This window comes from Electrophorus electricus, chromosome 21, assembly GCF_041902795.1.
Source record: "Electrophorus electricus isolate QZ-2024a chromosome 21, ASM4190279v1, whole genome shotgun sequence".
Taxonomy (NCBI): Eukaryota; Metazoa; Chordata; class Actinopteri; order Gymnotiformes; family Gymnotidae; genus Electrophorus; species Electrophorus electricus.
In genome coordinates, this window is record NC_137517.1 from 8,162,743 (window position 1) to 8,182,505 (window position 19,763).

Below are 19,763 nucleotides of genomic sequence, written 5' to 3' on the forward strand. Positions count from 1 at the left end.
GTTGAAAATCTGGAGACACTTAAAAACCCCTGTGTACGCAAATATGTTACAACAACTCCTTTTCAACAAAGGATGTTGTGTTTTTTCATGTAATTATTCCTCAGTGCTTATGATGTATACAAGCATGCAATTTATATAGAGGAACAGGAAATGTAAATTTAGGAATTTCTCATGCTTTGCATAAGAAGATAGTGACATTACACATTATTACAGTATTACTGTATAGATTAGCCTGTATATTGACTATTTAAAATAAATAGTTAAAATGGACATCTTGTTCCACATTATTTATGAGTACTGTATATTTACATTTATTCTCCCCCTGCTAGCACACATGAAGCTATATAATGACACCATATTAATCAATAAAATCACTTACAAATTATTATTTATTATTCATTCACAACACTTCAACTGTTTTTCATACATTAAAAAGTAAAATAAAGAATCATACTATCAACATACAGTTGTTATTTGCACCTGTATTTGAACTGACATTTTTATTAAAAAAAACAAAAAACAAAACAAAAACTGAACTGCACACCATTAATGGGAACACTATATTGATTAATAAAGAACATTATGATAAGAGTGCTGTGGGTTTTTTGGCAGAGAAAAGAACCCTACTGATCAATGTTATTCAGGAACGAGAATGTCAGAAAGAAGACCGCATATTATAAAATAAAAATATAGAAAATCTGAAAACTTCATCATAAACATTTAGATCTAACCTGGAAAAAATACATATTATAAAAATGATTCATTCAGATGTCAACAGGCACAACAACCACACATTAGCCAGCAGAAAATGAGGGTTTGGAGGACAGATGGGGAATTCAGTTTCTAAACAGTGAGTGAATTTTGGCTGCAAAAAACTTCACATATGCTTTTTTTCATGTGTTTGCATGTATTCTGATATATTTCACAGAACAAATAAAGCATCATCATGCATTTATGTATTTCACTTCTAATGTCTTCTATCAACAGAGCTTCAGTTTCACAACCTGCACATAAAGGTGTTAACCACACACATGCAGTAAACAACATCATAAACATCATAAACAAATACCATCTGGATATGTACATGTCCATAAGGCAGGACAAATGCCATCTCTAATCCACATATGCAAAAGGAGGTCCAGAAAACTATCAAAACACCCTAACATGAGGTTAAATCAATCTGTCAAAGAAAATAATGCATTAAGGCACTCATAAGCATGTCAGCAATGTACAAACTATGTGTCACAAAAAAGTATCTTATACCAGAACAGCATATTTCCAGCATATTATAAAAAGCCTTTCTTTCATGTTTTTAAAGCACAGAATGTTTCAGCAGACTGAACAAAACTAGGAGATAAAGCTGGCACTGTCAATTATTAGAGAGAACAGAACTGTGAGAATGCATGGAATAGAATAATACAACAGACTTAGGGAATGTTGAGATCAGTGGTGCAGATTGCCCTTAGACAGTGCAGGCAAGTTTACAACTAGGCTATGGAAATGTTTTATCTTTATCTTTGTTCACAGATATTTTGGGGGTTATATTAGGTTTACAGGGGAAAAAAGATCACGTACGTTTGTCTGAAAACTGTGATCGCTAGACAGACCAAGATACAGACGCAGATCACAGATCATCAAGACCTAGTACTGTTGTAACTGTGGAAGAAAGATACGGAAAGCAGAGAAGATCTTAATGTCAGAATTCTTTTTTAAAAATAATACTTAGGTTGCATATACCCACAGACAAAAAAACCCCATAATTATTAATATCCAATGCGGGATGTGTATTAATTAACATCCCTGACAATACGTGGAGTCCTGGTGTGGTGCTAGTGAATAGTCTGTAAACAATTTGATCAGATGCTATTTTTTAATCATTTAGTTGCCTCAAAAGCCAACATGCACATCATATTAATTGTGTGTTGTTTCATGCAAAGATGGGCAAAAAATAGCACAACACAAGTACACAAATGCAACACACTGTACCCAGATAGCATCCCTGTCATATAGAAAGAGAAAGAGTCTGGAATGGGAGAAATTACACTGAATGCTGATAATGTCTCCATGGACTTATAAAACTTTAACCTTGGACTTTCTTTTGTCATAGACTAATCAGTCATTGTTTTTTCTATGTCTACCAAATTAATAATGTGCTTAATGCGAAGTATGATGCAATTAAGTACTGATAGCCTAGATATATGTAACGATTGGCCACCCTTCTGGCATCCCTGTTTCCATAGTTTCCCTGTCATGTCTGTTTTCCTTTACCGACCTGTTCCTTTCCTTGGTTTTGTTTTCTCCACCCCTTGCCTGTTCCTCAGATCCAGTCCTTGTTTTGTTTTCCCTGTTCATATGTTCACCTGTGTCTGGTTGCTTAGTTTTGGTTATTTAATCCCTGTATTTTGGTTTGTTCATTTGTGTTTAGATTGTTTTCGTTATCACTGTCGTCGCCCTTGCATTGCCGTTTGCCTAGATCGTGTGTTACTGCTACATTGTTTTCCCTGTGTTTCTGTTTATCAGTCTCCTGTGTTTTTGTTTCCCTCGCTCAATAAAGAGCCTCCTGCATTTGCATTCTGCCTCTCGCCTCGTTCCTGCTGTATATGTTACAAAACATTTGCTGCCATATCTTGTGTATAATGATTATTTTAAGTGGATTAACAAACCACTGTAAGGTTGTTTTGACACTCACAAAGAATACCGACAGAATCAGGTTCCATGGTACACACTGTAATAAAGCTTTGAGTCAAAATGCAGAGTACACCCAACCATTAATTATAGCAATAAGGCTCATTTCAGTTGCATTGTGTCACAGATATCAAATAGATGACATATAAATTAATTCTAGAAACAAAGTTAAATAATGTGGCAGTATGATTGACATGTGAATGGTAATATGCCAAAATCTCACCTTGGTCCAGCACAGCAGGAAAGTGTTACTTGGGTAACTATAAATGCTGCACTGTTGCTTAAAAATGTAACACTGTCATTTAACTATTTAAGGTATTGGATATAGCAAGCAAAAGCTCTTATATCTGGGAAATAATAGTTAAATTCAGGTTGACATTATACAGCAAGAAGAATATTTAAAATGACACTATGCTGCCCAGTACCAGCCAGGATTGGACTGAATGTAATCAGTATTGGATCAATCACACACACACACACACACACACACACACACACACACACACACACACACACACACACACACACACACACACACACACAGAAAGAGAGAGAGAGAGAGAGAGAGACAGAAACAGAGGGTAATTACAACAACAATACAATCAGAACAATCAGTTACTTTAGTAAGAGCATCACAGAACACACTCATTGTGTGACAGAGAGCTGAAGTACCAAGATGGCATACACCTGCAGATACATATAAACATCAGGAATGAACGTTATGCTTTTTATACATCTACTGTTCATCTCAACATCTCATCTCATAAATCTGGTTTCTCCTCCTGCAAATATACCTTTCGAATGAATAACCGTCTTTTGTTCAGGTCATCCCAGCAGAACTTTGTGAGCATCTCTTCACCACCAGGAGTGCCACTATAACAGGGGCTTCCACCTTCAAACACACGTAATTATTAAGACATCTCTTAATAATAATAATGCACAGTAACTGCATTTATATTGATATATTTCTTTTATTTTTTAAACATTGTTATTCTGTTTTTATATAACTAACAATATAAGTACATTTCATTCCACTTTGTGTAAGAAAAGGTTATATGTGCAGACATGCATAAATATTCCTATAATCAATGTCCCTTCACTCAGCTGCCACAGGATGGCAGAAAAGAGCTTCAGTTGTGAAGTTATACCTGTTATGAGTACAACTTGCCTCGTTTGAAGAGAACTGCTTTTTGTAGATTTAAATGGATGCTAAATTTTAATTAATATTACCAGCAGTTGCCTCCATATAGCTTGGAGGGGCTGGAGGCATTAATGAACCATCATTAGTTTTGTTTGTTACTGAAACCTGTAAATAAGCACATATAAACAACAATGCATATGAATATTTGGGAATTCCAATGTATTTTTGCAAAGCATAATCTACAGCAACAATCCTATGTGAAGATGTTTCATTTATGTTTACATTTTTGGCTTGTAGCAGACACTCTTATCCAGAGCAACTTACAAAAGTGCTTTGTCATCTACTCAATGAATGTAGACTAGGTAGTACCGTAGGTTAAAGATACTGTTGAACTAGAATACTGCTGAAATACAGGAATCAATGGTAATACCTAGAAGCGCAAAAATAAACCTAAGCTCAATATCAGACAATGATAAGTGCAATAACAACACCAAACAAATACTAGAGTTTCAGTTACTCAACAGTAGAATGAAATGCCATAGGTGCAGGATCAGTGGTCATTTAAACATTCCACAAATATATAAGTCTTCAGTTTGCATTTGAAGACTGCAAAACTGCTGTCCAGACAGCCAGTGGAAGTTTGTTTCATCCTCTGGCATCCAGGACAGAGAATAGTCTTGATGCTGTCTTCCATGAGACTTGAACCATGGTGCTTCAAGGTGAGCCATGCTTGAGGTTCAAAGTACTCAAGGAATGGACCAGACTATTTGAACTCTCTCCATGTAGGGAGGGGCTGTTCCAATTTTGACTTTGCGAGCATCAGGGTTTTAAATCTGATGTGGATGATGACATTTTTTACATTGTCCTTAGATGTCTTGAAAGGTGGCTATTATATGCAATTTTTATAGTATTATTAATATTTATTATCTGATGGCGCATTCATTATTTAGTTTTGAAGAGCCACTATCTCAGGACCCCTGACTTTTGGTCCTGCCTTACATATGCTTGTAAATGCAGTAAGTGTTAATTTAACACTGGGCATGTGGTCTTCAGTATTTTCTAATGGACCTTGCAGTGTGAAAGTAAGTTCACGATGCAGTAATTCTGCTGTTCTATAGTGGCCCATACCACCTAAGGCTTATTTATATTGGACCATTAAGAGCAATCAATTATCAGTCTCAACTGATATTATGAAGCCAGTTTCTTTTAACTTAATTTATTTACATTTCTTTAAAAATATTAATTTCTCTGCATATCAAGCATTGTTCAATGTTCATTTTACCATATAGTTATCAAAAAATTCTCATTCATCATCCTCATTGCAATATTAGCTGTAAATATAGGTCTAGAAATTCTAGGTTTCAGTAGGTTGACTTTCAGGGAGGAGTTTTAGTTACCAAACCAAATCTTTCCATGTTATTTAGTCTCTGTGGACTTTATCAACAAATTTAAACTCCGCTGGATTCCCTGAGATGAAGCCATGGCAGGAAACAAAACCAGAGTCCCTATAGCAGCACATAACAGACATTACATAATCACCTAAATCAGTTATATGACAAAACATTTCCTGTGTAAACCAGCACGTTAAAGCAGACAGGTATGGTATAAAAGTCTTTAGGAGCTTACCTTGCATTAAGTCATGATGCCTGGGTGTTGTCCTGTTTATTTATTTGGCTGGACTAATTATCGATTCCAGAAAGTGGTGATGTAATCTTTCATAGTTCCTCAGGGTAAGACTGTAGTCACACATAAATACACATACACACACTTGTGTGCTACCAAATGAGTAAAAATGTTTGTCACAACTGTCTGCCTGCTCAGGTTGACCACCACCACTGCTCTAATAATCTAAGCCTCTTACAGGATCAGATAGATCCCATCCCTCACTTCAAAAGGAACATTCTAGTAACATCCAGTACTAAAGCACAATTGACAAAAGGCTGGACTAGACCAAATGTTACATAAAAGGGGATACCCCCCCTCCTCTTTAATGTGGAGTCAATAGTGCCTCAACAGTGCAATAATTCTAGAACCGCCATAAAGGGAATGTGAGAGTGAATGAAGTTAGATCATGCACAATCATGAATGTTTGGTATGACACTAGATTTTTGCCCTGAAATATACTCAATTGTACAGAATCACTTTTTATTGATTTATTAGGCTTTTACTCATTTTCCATGGACTAGCACTATGAAACTAACATGTTACTGTCAGAAGTGGTGGGTGGAATGTTAAGATTTTATGGACATGTTTGTTTTGAGAGCCAACAAAATATACTGTACTTGCAATAGAATCAGGCAAAAGATATTTTCAGCATAAGACAAATTCTTTTCTGATTAACATTTCAGAAGAACCATCAAAATAGGAGCAAAAGCAGCCAAGGATTTTTAATATTTTAGCAAGGTTACATGGCCTTGAGCAATAAAGTTAGGACATGTCCTAGTTTCAAGTTGTCAAACTGTCAGTATATTTCTTCAAAACACCTTTAACAACAGAGTCAAGCCATTACAGAAACATTTGTAAAGGTCAAAATCCAATACGATTACAGTTGCAAAGGCAGAACACCTGAAAAACCAGCTGAAGTACAGCCAATACTGTAAAACTGATACATAAAAAGCAACATAAAAACATCTCACTAGAAACAGAAGAAAGGCTTATGAAACTGTCTTTGGAATATGGCACTGGTCTAGTTCCCAACACGCAACCAAAAAAAACAAAACAAAAAACCCCCCAAAAATATACCACACACTGTAAATGACTAATATGGCAAACACACACAAAAAGCATTTTATTAAATGGCAAAGTAGGCTGGAATTCAAAGCCAACATTGTATATCAGAGTGCTCATATTAACTGATAACTCTTTAGTGTTAGATAATAATGCTCACTCTAAACATACTGAACACTTGTAGTATTTGTTAATTACAGTCAGTTTTGGAACACCAGCTGCCCACCAAACAAATTGAGTGTGACCTCCAAAAAAGGCAGAACACAGATGGAATGGACCTCTAAACAGTTCCAAAGTTTTGTGACAGTTTACTGTTCGTCAGCATGTCCCACAGGTGCACTGCAAACAAATTCCGTCTAGTGATATTTCTGCTCACTGGGGAGTGGAGGTAGTCCTGGAGAGAAAGGCTTTGGGTACCATACCTTATAGGACACATACCACCCCAAGATTCCAAACAATGTTCCCAGAACTTTGTGAATTGTATCATGGAAGTACACAGAGGTACAACCAAACATCCATATCCAAAGGACTACAATGGCATTCAATGCAACATACAGCACATCAAGAAAAGCAGTTCTTCGTTGTTGTACTAGGTATAGCATTGAATCCATTTCTTCAACAATTATGAGTGTCGAGTATGCTAAAATGAATGAGTGACCAGATATGTCAAAGCCATTCCATAGGAAACCAGCCTTTCTGCATTCTGCTTTTGTGTTGAATTTTCCAAGGACTACTCGCACAGACTCTGACTCATAGCACTCTCCTGTAATATCTTCAATATAGAAAAACGACTCTGTGCATAAATACCAAATGGCTGTTGCCACCACAAGGGACAAGAGTCGTTTTAAAACAAATGTGAGGTTTCTATTGTACGAGTTGGATAAAAATATAAATGGTAGCAACAAAACCAGGTTCCAGCTCCACGAGATTTTCACAAAATACCTGGGTGAGAAAGATAAAACCTCATTAGACCATTATTTAAAAGATAGGGACGGTCCATAGAGATATCTGGCTAAAAATTGTCTACACTTAGGATAGCTTGTTAGCTAGCTATCACTTATAACACTTCGGTCCAGTTATTTGCTTTAATGTAGCTGATCTCTCACTAAGACTGCTAGCGAGCTATTTGATTGGGTTTCAAAATGGGATAGGAAACTAGCCTTTGTCTACCTAAGTGTTTAGTTTAGGTAGCTTACCTGGCTAGTTAGCAAGATATATGTGCAAATAACGATAGCTGGCAAGATTAGCTAGTTAGGTGGAGATGTAACGCAAGCTATGCTAACTTAAATATCTTAACTAACGTAAATGGGGATAAGTAGACTAGTTACGTTATCTATATGTAGCTGGATATCATCTGTCATTGAAATAACCTCCTTTGACCGAGAGTAAAACTAGCTAACGTTAGCTAAATATTCGCACTTACAGATTAAAAATATTTCTTCTGTTACTGAAATATGTCTTCGGTACAACATCCAGCTCTTTTAATAGTGATCCTGTAAATGAAACACACAAGAAAAACCATTTCAAATATTTGCGGATAAACTTAAGGGTCCAAAAAGATACCAATTTATCCACAACGCTATTTAATACAGCCATGTTGTTTTTGCAGCTTCCTGATTAAGGTTCAAGCTGGTGCCATGACCCTGCTGGTTGCCCTTAACAACGGATCTGGTCTGACGTCATCATTACAGAAGGCGCACTGAGGATCCGGTTTGCAAGGTGTTATACTATTTAGTTCTTCCAAAGTATCCTATCAGTTCAAGAACTTATTTTTTTAAAAATATAGTAACTACCAAGTTAGCTTGTGTTTTGCCAAGATGGTCCAGATTGAACTGTATCCATGACATCACGCCGGATTATCAGAAATTGGGTTCAATGGTGCCCAAACGTGCCTCCCTGTCCTGAGTGTACTTCCATTTGTTTCTGGTGGTGATTGGATGAATCATACATACCAGACCTGACAATAAATAGCCCTGGGCGGAACCTCTATATGCTTAGGTACATGTCATAGGTGGTTTTACCTTTTATTCTGCCATGCAGCCACTGTTGGGCCCCTGAGCAAGGCCCTTAATTGTTTTAGCTCAAGTGACGCTGTATAATTACTGACCCTGTACTCTTACTGTAGCTTTTGGGGAAAAAAAAAAAAAAGCTGTGATATGTGAAGACTGCATTTTGTACTTGTACTAAACAATGACAATGAACTGAATCTTAATCATCCTTGATTCCGCTCACTAATTCCAAGTTCATATTAATGCAGTTGTTAAAACTTTTTTTTACACTTAGATTAGATGATTCCTCTCTCAGTATGCTGCTGAGTCTCTTATTCATGCAACCTTGATTATTGCAATTCTTTTCTCCCAGGTATTAACACCTCCTTCACAAACTTCAAATGGCTCTCAGAATTCTTATCTCAGAACATCACACCCACCTTCTGTTATCACCACTGGTTTCAGGTAAAATATTGCATTCATTTCAAAATGCTCCTCCTCACATTCAAGGCACTTAATAGTCTTGCTCCCTCTTATGTCCCTAATCCCCGGTACACCCACCCGTGCCCTCAGTCCTCATCGGCCAGTCTGTTATGTGCCTCATCTTCCAGCTTGGTGATCGAGCCTTCCCTAGAATTGCTCCGTGTATGTAATTCCCTTCCTCCCCAAGTCAGATTATCTGAATCCCTTTCTAAATTTAAAGTCAAAAGTCAAATGTATTTATATAGTGTGATTTACATATGTTGTCATAAAGCAGCTTTACTAATATAGCAGCTTTATATAATATTAGATTACAGATCCCTAATGAGCAAGCCAGAGGCAACAGTGGCAAGGAAAAACTGCCTGAGCAGAATTAAGGAAGAACCTTTGGGAGAACCAAGACTCACTAGGGACATTCCCAAATGATGCACTCATTGTCTTCACAAATGCATGTGAAGATGAATGCTGCAAGGTCATAAGGTGTCCTATTTCTCATTTTGTTGATCATTTGAAAAATGGCTCATGATTCATTCAAATTTATTCCCAAAAATACTAAAATAAAGTACTTCATGTCAATAAATTATCAATTGAATATAAAAGGACAAAACTGCCAATCTAGGACATATGTCTATCATGGAAAACACTCTGCAGTGGTCATACCACATGGTATTTTCAAGTTCAGCCAAATTTACAGGCACAGAATTGGCAATCTAAACAACATAAGATTCCCATAAAAGGTAGTTATGAAATCTATATTTGTAGGAAAAACTTAATATTCATTGTTTTTAGGTCATACCCATGGTATCCAAATGTGGCAAATACATACCAGTTGTTAAAAGAATTTTTCTTTTTCAAATTTGAGAGAGTTACAACACTCAGACAAAATTTGTCTGATAATGTCCATTTTATGAAATATGTGGTGCAACCATGAAGAAACGTCCACTTTGGGAGTTTTATGTTGAAAACAATTGAAAATTAATAGACAGGAAGTTGCATCATATACCTTGTTGCCAAGGTCACATGGACGCAACAACCTGTTTCCTACCCAGCGGTCTTTTTCCATGGTCGCAAGGCATGTTTAATAAAATATGTATTATCGGACAAAGTTAGTTTGTATGTTATAATGGAAATAAAAATACTTCGCAATTTTATACAAGCCTCCAAAACCCTTTGGAAATCACGCCAAATAGGGCAGAAAATAAAGACGAATAGATTTAGAGTAATTTAAAAGCAGTCAGGGCCAAACAGTGGCAATGCATGATATTTTGACACTTAAAAAAACAAAAAACAAAACAAAACAACTAACTAACGTTTTATACATTTAAATATTGCTTTAACTGAAGAAAATGCAGTTGGACCGAAAATGTAGTTGTCACGTCACTGACCCAAAAACTGATTGAATTAGCAAAAGAGTAGCTCTAGGTTGCTAGACTAAGCACCTTTCCCAAAAATGTTGGCTGTGAGGAAGAATGAGGCAGAGAATTGGGGTAAGTTCAACTGGGGGTTCATCTAAGGTGTGTGATTACAGTGATTTATGGATTAAAAAGTGAAAACTTCGAAGAAATACCCAGGCCCAAGTCATCCCCAAGAGTGTCACTTTTTGTCTAAGAGGTTTTGATATGTAATGTAAACATGACTCATGATTTCAAATGTAACCGTTCTAGTAGCTAGTTAATGAGCTGGTCTTCTCGATTCACTTTCGGAGAACCCTCAAGTGGACACTGAACACATTTCAATCTTTAGACGTCTGGTCTTGTGTGCATGATACTTCCACCTACTGGATGTTATTGTGTCTTACAAATGGCTTCCTGTTCTCTTTACCCAACTATATACCTTTGCGGATCGCTCCAACCAACACATTTTTCCAACACATTTTTCCCAATTATATTAGCTATAATTATTCTGTATTCGATTATCGCAAGGTATTTACTTTTGTTAGGTTAGCTAACTGACAACATACGTTTGGTTATCGCTCGTATCGTTTTGTCGTTTAATCTAATACGCGTCTGTATATTACATTCGATTAATATTAAAAGGCCAGAAAAATAATTATATTAATAGTCTATTATGCGTGAACTAAATAGCTGAATAATAACCCTCCAGTCATTTCGCCAAGAAATCAACGTTAAAAACCCGTAAATATTTGCATTTTTAACCAAAACAATAGCAAGATTTTGTTGATTAACGTAAAGAAAATATACTTGGGCAGAATGACGCAAAGGTTCTGAAAGTGAAAATTGGCTTTATGTGTCAGGTAACAGGGATCGCGCCCATAACTTTGGGTAACGTTATATAAAAGTTCACTCAACGTTACAAGGAAACGTTCTTAATTAACCTTGATGCAAGAATTTCTTGGATCCGTTCACCTTAATTATTGGATCTTTCAACTTTAATTATTAATCCCGCTTGGTCACAGAAGTCTTGTGCTCTGAAATGTGCTCTGCTACGACATTTACGTATTTTGTAATATTAGAGAACGAACTGTACATTTTGAACTCATCTGTTTATGATGATGAGATTTTACAAACTAAAGGACCACTAACCCAATCATGTTTTTGTCTTTATTCTTCCCTCTTTCTATGTATTTGAAGATGAAAATATGAAATCGACATTTATAATATTTTCCTGTATCTGTTTAAGGAAATGCTAATGTTTCTGATTTCCTATAAGAATACATATGAAAAAAATACTATTACTGTAAAAGTCATATTCTGTTTCTTCTATGAATGAGCTCATACTTAGCTAACAATGAAAAACAATGAAATCCTATGATATACACAGCTGCAAGTGCAACTGGAAAATAGCCAAATTATTGACTTCATGAGTTACAGTGTACATCACACAAAAGGTCTTAACTATATGCATCATATTGTATGTGTGTGAAATACCTATAATGTTTCCAGATTACTGAACAAACACAAATAGACTTAAATACTTGAATGAACTTGTTCCAATGCAGGTGTTTTCTACATATTTCTTATATGCCCCCACCCATTTAACAGATGATAGCTCACCATGGAGGAGCTGAAAATGTTTAGACACTGCAAGGTTACAATGTGCGTTTGTATTCAAGTGTCTAGACAGAGTGATGTCAGAGCAGAGGAAGTCAGTTTTGTTTCTGGCATATGGTTGTTCCTCTAGTCTCTAGCCTTGTAGTCACGTTTGCATAAATTTATGGGACTTCCCTTGACCATGCCAGTCAGTAAACTTGCTTCATTTATGAAGTTATGGAGCTAATTTTAGATGTCCATATTTGAAATGCAACATTTAAATGTTACAAAGACATTTAAAGCTTTTATGGGGCCCTCAAAAGATGTGGTTAGAGCTTATGCTAAAGCATTTGGTTTAACAGTTGACTGACACTGCTGCAAGATGCTCAAAACATCCTTGGTCATGGATATTTGCTAATTCGGCTTAATTTGGGTAGACCACAGAGTTGGCTGCTTTTCCTCACCCAGTTAGTGCTGAATCACCAAGTGCTGAGAAAATCTTCCACTGACTACTCCGTTATCCTAATTCCAGTAAAGCCAAGTCAAATCAAGCCCATTGTTAGTGTTCTCCTCCAACTATCCATCATGGTGAATAGCTACATTGCTTGGTAAATTTACTCTCCGGCCGCCAAAACAAAGTTTGGACTGCTGACATGAGAAACGGATCACTGTGCAGCTGTGGCAGTAGAAGTGGGGGGCAGTGCGCAAGGATTCTGGGATTTATACTCAGTGACACGCTTCACACAGAGTCCTGAAAGACATTGTCAGCCCCTTCCTCTTCTTTTGCAGTGGAGGGAATAATCACACAGCTGCGTGCCATTCCCACCCACTATTCCTTTCTCACTCTCTCATCTTTTCTTGCAGGTTCAGCTCTCTTGCACTTCAGGTGGTAAAAAAAGATGAGATGCCACAGACAGCCACACAGACTCAGTTTCATTTGGCCTAACAGATTGCAGTTTGCATGTGGCTTCAGAATGGCCTCCTGCCTGGCGGCGCTGGTCACATCTTGGGCGGCTTGCTGGATATTGCTGCTCAGCTTTTTTTGCCGCTGTTGATGTGCAACGACGTACCTATTAAGTATGTGATAGAGCTAACATGGATCTGTCTGTTGCTAAGTATAAATGCAACACAACAGGTCTTTGTAGTTTCAATTGTAGCAGCTTGTTTTGCATATCATTCCTGATAACATGTAAAATCATCTTACATTTTCAGCCAAGAAATAAGGACTACACAACTGAGAATGTAACAAATAATTTGGGCAAGCATATATTGCACCTGAAATACTTAATGGCTAAATGTGTAAAAGTCTATATCCATGTGTTTGTGGTGTGAATATGTATTAAAATCTTTGTTGGCTTCACTTGCAACAGAGGGCTTATAGTGTGAACTTAAGTAAACAATCCTGTTCACTGTAGTCCTTTTTTCAGTTACTAAACAGAAAGAAAAAGTCTAAACAGATGTCACCAGGCTATGGGATGAACTTTGACATGGGAGAACAGAAACCTTTGGCTAACCCTGAGAACAGCTAACTTCAGAAGTTTCTTAGAAAACACAGCTCAAATGGCAGGCACTAAATCACAAAGTGATAGAGCACTGCTAGTTGCAAAGTCCTTCTTGTAAAGTCTTTGAACTCTTTTGAAAGTGAACCAGCTTGTCTGACTATGTCTAATATCATGTATTATGCTATCATAGTTTAAAGGTTTCTTTGCATGTTGAAGATGTCAAAAATAAAACCGGAGATAATTGTGAATTACTACAACGATTCACTTAAATATCCTCTTGTATAGCTCTGCCACCATAATTTAAGCTCTTTACAGCACTAGGAACAGTTGCTTACTTATAGCTCAGAAAACAGAAAAACATTGTAATGTTCAGTTGTCAAGTCTGTCTGTAATGTGTCAAGTCTAGATCAGGAAATGTTTGTTGCCTAATATTGGAGAACAAGAACTTAAGCTTATCCATCTTTAAAGGGTCCTCAGAATGTTTAAGTTTCCCTAAGTGTACAATTCTGAAATTTCTGAAACCATGACTCAAGTGACCCAAAGCAACTTGTACTAAAACCTCTGACTAAGCACATGTTTGCGTTGTGGAGCCGTACATATTTTTACTTCTTGTCTTTACATTCAAGTCCACCAGTGTTACCTTAGACCACAACTTTGTTGGGTATGCAAAGAGACTGACATCAAGCAAATTTTACTGAATGTAACTAGATGCAGTCCATGTTTCATGACTTTTTATAGGTCCCATTCTTGTGTCAGTGTAAGAGACAAGGACATAACCGCAAACATTTTCTTTGTGAAGTCCAATACTCTACCAAAACGACTTCAGTGATGGACCAGGGTACATCTGGTTTGACTGGCAGGAACTAAAACCTGTCATGTTAATTATAGTAATACTGGGGTGAACATCACACAGCCTTAGCAAACAGTATAAACATTCACAGTGCCCTAAACAAGAAGGACCCAGTAAGTGATAATGCCAGATGTCAGTGAAGAAGAATGCACTTTACTCTGTCTACAAAGCAACAACTCAAACCTGTGGAGAGAAACTAGTTTAAGCTTTATTACTGATGTTTGTGGTTAACATTTGGCTACAGTGACATGGACATTGTGTGCAAGATATGTAGTAGAATATTTAAAAAAAAAAAGAAAAGAAAAACATATTTTCTATAATAATTCTCAGCAGACATGACCAAGATGTTGATTTTAGTAGTATAACTAACTTGGGTGTGGACCAGCAGAGCAGCTAATCCCCACACTGTTAACCACAGTAATGAATCCATTTTAGGATTTCTGTGCTCTCAGTGATTCCAGGCTGGGGAGTTGAGCCAGCCCATTGCGTGTATTTTGGCACAACCAGGAGTCTAGCAGCGGTTGTACTGCAAATTTCCTAAGCCTTCCTGGAAGGCTTCACATCTTTGTAGAATCCTGGATAGCTGATGTGCTGGCTTAATGGCACAGGACTTCAAAAACTGGTGTTTTTATATGTTTTTTTCTCTCACTTTCATGCCCTTCATGTGTTTACCTGACCTCTTTATTGTGTTTGGTAAGAATGTGCTGGCTGTGTAGAGAAATCTCCTGAACCTTCAACTATGAGGCCAAAGCAAATGCAGGTGAGGAAAAAATAAATAATAGGACCAATATATTGTGTGTCAAAGTCACCCTTTAATAATAACTCAAATTGACTTGTAAGTTTAAATCAGTGTAATAGCATTTGTCCTTTAAATGTTTACATGGAGAAAATTACACCTCTCACCAGCTTTTGATTTTTTAAAATAAATTGCTATTGATTATTTCTGTTTGGAAAAACATGACCATTGGGAAGCTCTGTGCTCACACAGAGATTGTGCTGAAAAAGCAAGAAAGCCAATCAACATGTTTTATGGACCCAAAAAGAGCAAAGGATTTCTCTCATCGACGTCAGATGGTCCCAGACACTGCCGCCCCAGTTAAAGGGTCCCACTGCACGTCAAAGGTTGTTGTTTGCGAAGGCTGACACTTAAAGCTCAGAACTTCTCAGATGCTCCCCTTCAGGATTGCTGATCTGTACCGAAGTGCTGGAATTCTATTTGAAGGTATGCACAGTGAGGACATCTACAGCTCAGAGCTGCCTCTTTGTCTCGGGAGATTGCAGGCTTCAGTTCAGAGGTATAAATCAAATTGCAGTTTTCACGTTCTTTTAAAATTTACTCTCTATACAGATATTTGTGAATAATTCAGCACAGTAGAGATTAGGAATATTGTGTTGAAGTAATTCAATAAATGCTTCTCTCCATTGCTACGTGCTTCTTTTATTCCAGATGTGAGGCATTTTAACGGCCTTAGAACATTCTATTCACATACAGTGAGTGGATTTGGTCTATATATTTCTCCAGATTTGAACAATAGTTATTTTGGATGCAAATCCTTAATGTGCATACAATATACAATAAGTGTATTATATTTTATGTGGTAACATATGCTCTTCATTTTTGGTATTTATGTTTGGGCTTACTACGGAATACATAAATGCATAAACGCAGAACGAATTTACTCAAGTTCCTATTGTGCTATCATTAGCCAAAAATAACTATCTGGAAAGTGACCCGAGCCATCTTCATGTCATGAAGTAGGCCACCATAATTTATTTAACGAGAATTTTCATCAATTTCTAATGCATTATTCTCTTGTCCACTGCGGCCAGATCACAGAGACGCGCCATGCGTGTGACCTGTGCCCACTTGTACTTGGCTGCCATCTTGTGGGCGACACCGTGCATTCGAGTGGGCGAGGCTCAAACCAACGCTACCGATGTCGCTGGCGCCATCGCCTCTGACGCAGAGGCAGTATTGAGTCCACGGGGTAGGAGCAGCAGCAGCATGCTTCGCAGCCGGTGGAAGCGCTACATTTCCTCCCGGGACATGACAGCGTTGCTGGACTTCCACAATCGCGTGCGCTCCCAGGTCTTCCCGCCCGCTGCGAATATGGAATATATGGTAGCGTTAATTCTCATCATCAGTTCTAATTTGTTTTCAGAGTTGATGAGACGTCATATTATCACACATTATATATACACATTATTATATTATATTATTGTTATTATACTATAATATACACACATTGGGTTGCCGATATTGCAACTCAATACACACTCCAGTCACGATACAATTTTTTATGTATACTTTTATGGGCTCCTGGTTGTATTTATAATGCTGATGTGATACCACTCTGTAATGATATAATGCCACATAGTAAGTATTTATAGTAATAATGAGGGTAAAAAGGTTCTCCAGTTCCAAAGCTGGAGAACCTCAGCCCTGCCATAGGGTAATTGTGTTCCTCCCATATACATGCAGCCAACATCTATTAGGATACAATAATGGAAATCCTATTTATTTAAATTAAGAATTTGTTCTTTATTCTTTTCTCTTCGGAAAGATGTGGGATGAAAGGCTTGCTAAGTTAGCAGAGTCCTGGGCCTCCCATTGCTTTTGGGACCATGGGCCTCCCCAGGTCATGAAGTACATGGGCCAGAACCTGTCCATCAGCTCAGGAAGGTATTAAGGGCTTGTGGATAGCTGACACACTTGAAGCCATATGCTCTTCTCTACTTTTTATATCTCATATTGCAGCTTTCCATTTTGACTGGTATTGTCTTACCACATATCTTTAAGATTAACTTTCTTTGCACTCCTTTGGAAGACCTATCATGTGTTAGCTTCAAAAAACATTTCCTCCTCCTTTCAGGTACCGGTCTGTTATCGAGCTGGTGAGGTCATGGCATGACGAGAAGCAATCCTTCTCCTACCCCAACAGATGCAATGGTGCTGTCTGTTCCCACTATACACAGGTGTGGTTTTTAACAAAACCAAAGTAAAAAAGCTTAAAGACTAGTACCTGGTAAGATGACCTATTGTCTTAGCTAAATGAACAAGGTTTTTATAATTCCCATGTTTATTATCTTCGTGCATGGCATTGGTATTTATGTTCAATTGCTGTATATTAAAATATGAATACTGTTCATTGTGGGTGTACAGATGGTGTGGGCTAGCACCAGTAGGATTGGGTGTGCCATCAACAGGTGTTCAAACATGAATGTGTTTGGCAGTATGTGGAAGGAAGCCATCTTGTTGGTCTGCAACTACTCTATCAAGTAAGTCCTGATTATATACTTTTACACTAAATGGAACCAATCCAAGTTTAAGTAACAACATAATTTATAGATCATCTCAGCAATTTTAAGTAGTAAGTGATAATGGGATTACTGTGAATATGTTGTTGTTGCAGGGGCAACTGGTTGGGAGAAACTCCATATAAGTTGGGGAAGCCATGCTCATCTTGTCCTTCTATTTATGGAGGATCATGTAACAAGAATCAGTGCTCGATGCCAAAACCCAGGAAGAAGCTCAAGAGGTTTTAACAACAATAACAATGACTGAAGGTTATTATGAATCATTTATGAATTATGACTGAAGAAGGAACTTCAAAGCACATTATTTTTAATCTTGTACCACTAACAATTCAGACTGTCTTGCAGTGTGAAATGCTATGGCGTTCCTGCCCTTCATACATATTTTTTGCTACAGCTGAAGTAACTAGCAAAAAAAAAAGTGAGGAAATGCATAATTAAATGGTCACCCATCAACACTTTGTTTAACTGGTCAAGTCACAGGCTAAATTAGTCTTTACTCCTTGTTGTTTCTTGTCTGATTCCTGAATTGTTTACAGTTTTCTGTATGTTTGCCAATGGGCAATGTAGTTAGGTTAATGTTGAGTTAGCAAACTTTTATTGCTTATGTGCACCCAATAAATTTTCTTTGGAATGGATTTGTGCACTGTTCTATAGTATCTAAATCACTATATTTATGAGATGTGCGATGGAAGAACAAATGTCAAGATGAGTATAACTGATGTATAACTTCTCTATGGATATAACATTAAAACATATAAAAACACAAAGTATAAAAAACCTAAAGTATAAACTGTAAAAACACATAATAAAATCAACAGTGTCAAAACAACAGTTATAGTGTCAAATTCATCCTTAGGTTTAGGCAAATTAGGTTCAACAAAGTACTCAGAAAAATCACATACTAATTGCAAGTAAAGTAACTGAAAAGCAATTAACAATGACTAATCTCTGCGATTAGTCAAATTAATTAATATTAATTGTATTATTAATGTTATTAATATTTCTGGACTACTTCCAGTTTCCAAATGTGGCCCAAGTTTTTTGGAGTTACAGATGCTCCCCTTTTGTATTTGTTTTTCAAATGTGGTCTATCTGAACTAGTATTATTGCATCAGTGGACAATTTACTTACAATTGGTTACATAGATGTTTTGATTCCAGTAGGCTTGTTAAAATTAAGTAAACAACAACAAAAAAAAATCAAGATTAAATTATACAACACACACATAGAGAAAAAAATACATACTGACTGATTGAGTCACATTTCATGATATAGGGTACTACTCCACACTGATAACAATCCTTGTTGGGGGGCATCCCACAGTGTGGTGAAGTCAGAGTTTTGGTCAGGAAGGCTGATCCTGCGCCTACTGTTAGGAAAATAATGAAAACAGCTTGGTATCATGCCCTTAAGGCTTCTATTCATCCAGCATGGTCAATTCTGCTATGAACTAACAGCAAATTGGTATATAAAACCATAAACTGCAAGACAAAGTAAGACCAAGTTTAGAGCTTATTGCCTTGTCAGAAGTGTAATATTGTGTAATGTGGATAAACAAAAACACCATACACTGGTACTGGACATTTTAAAACCTTATATAGTAAAAGCTTTTCTTTAGAACACCATACTTGTTCATTTTGGGTATAGTAGATCAGATTATGAATAAGTCTTTGTTAAAACAAAAGAAGAACATTTCACATTTCACTCTGTCATTAATCACTTGATATGACAGTATGAGAAGACAGTATGTGTGGAGTTTTGTGACAACTAATTTCCCATGAGCACAATCAAAAGTGAAAACTACTGTGCTGTTGTGTAATTCTATGCCTTTAGCTGAGTCCATCATTTTATAGCCATGGGAACAGCTGTTCCTGCTGGAAACTCATACAGGACAGCTACTGTGTCATTTTCCACAGGTTCAATGCAGTCCTTTGTACTGGTCTGATTTCCTCATATTTCTATACTTGTTTATGACCGGATCCATTAAAATGTAGCATATGTTTTCTTCCACTGTGATCCATATTGTAAATATAATAACTCAAATGAAAAGGTACTGTTCTGCCACCTCAAAGTAAATCTTTT

General features: G+C 36.9%; 3 protein-coding genes and 1 long non-coding RNA gene across 5 annotated transcripts; 2 read left to right on the plus strand and 2 right to left on the minus strand.

Annotated features, from left to right (window-relative positions):
* Positions 1-387: 387 nt before the first annotated feature.
* On the minus strand, positions 388-4,534 carry LOC118240656 (uncharacterized). Its single transcript, XM_081704870.1, has 6 exons — positions 4,526-4,534; positions 3,916-3,991; positions 3,480-3,577; positions 3,111-3,124; positions 1,987-1,999; positions 388-1,159 (listed from the first exon to the last, which is right to left on the minus strand). Exons 1-6 carry the CDS (start codon positions 4,532-4,534, stop codon positions 998-1,000), a joined length of 372 nt encoding a protein of 123 aa, XP_081560996.1. The 3' UTR covers positions 388-997.
* A 1,654-nt stretch (positions 4,535-6,188) lies between these two features.
* On the minus strand, positions 6,189-8,192 carry fitm2 (fat storage inducing transmembrane protein 2). Its single transcript, XM_027016470.3, has 2 exons — positions 7,977-8,192; positions 6,189-7,495 (listed from the first exon to the last, which is right to left on the minus strand). The coding sequence occupies exons 1-2, from the start codon at positions 8,147-8,149 to the stop codon at positions 6,910-6,912; spliced, it is 759 nt and encodes a 252-aa protein (XP_026872271.2). The 5' UTR covers positions 8,150-8,192; the 3' UTR covers positions 6,189-6,909.
* Positions 8,162-13,743, plus strand: LOC113581373 (uncharacterized). The gene is made up of 3 exons (XR_003411061.3): positions 8,162-8,272; positions 8,915-9,006; positions 12,876-13,743. It is a non-coding gene; the product is annotated as an uncharacterized LOC113581373 (long non-coding RNA).
* Positions 13,744-15,279: 1,536 nt separating this feature from the next.
* Positions 15,280-18,317, plus strand: r3hdml (R3H domain containing-like). Of its 2 annotated transcripts, XM_027016506.3 has the most exons (7): positions 15,280-15,658; positions 15,811-15,854; positions 16,194-16,485; positions 16,928-17,046; positions 17,237-17,339; positions 17,527-17,642; positions 17,777-18,317. In XM_027016506.3, exons 3-7 carry the CDS (start codon positions 16,210-16,212, stop codon positions 17,907-17,909), a joined length of 747 nt encoding a protein of 248 aa, XP_026872307.1. In that variant the 5' UTR covers positions 15,280-15,658; positions 15,811-15,854; positions 16,194-16,209; the 3' UTR covers positions 17,910-18,317. The 2 variants fall into 2 exon arrangements, with proteins under 2 accessions (XP_026872307.1, XP_026872308.1); XM_027016507.3 differs by lacking the exon at positions 15,811-15,854 and having other exon boundaries at positions 15,280-15,585.
* Positions 18,318-19,763: the final 1,446 nt, after the last annotated feature.

Bases quoted from the DNA above. Each gene is read 5' to 3' on its own strand.
- fitm2 (XM_027016470.3), bottom strand. From the start codon at position 8,149: ATGGCTGTATTAAATAGCGTTGTGGATAAATTGGTATCTTTTTGGACC. The intron at 7,496-7,976 runs GTAAGTGCGAAT...TTTCTCACCCAG, and splicing joins AGAAGAAATATTTTTAATCT to GTATTTTGTGAAAATCTCGT.
- LOC118240656 (XM_081704870.1), bottom strand. The intron at 3,578-3,915 runs GTAATATTAATT...GTGTGTTTGAAG, and splicing joins CTATATGGAGGCAACTGCTG to GTGGAAGCCCCTGTTATAGT.
- r3hdml (XM_027016506.3), top strand. From the start codon at position 16,210: ATGCGTGTGACCTGTGCCCACTTGTACTTGGCTGCCATCTTGTGGGCG. The intron at 17,340-17,526 runs GTGTGGTTTTTA...GTGGGTGTACAG, and splicing joins TCTGTTCCCACTATACACAG to ATGGTGTGGGCTAGCACCAG. The intron at 17,643-17,776 runs GTAAGTCCTGAT...TTGTTGTTGCAG, and splicing joins GTCTGCAACTACTCTATCAA to GGGCAACTGGTTGGGAGAAA.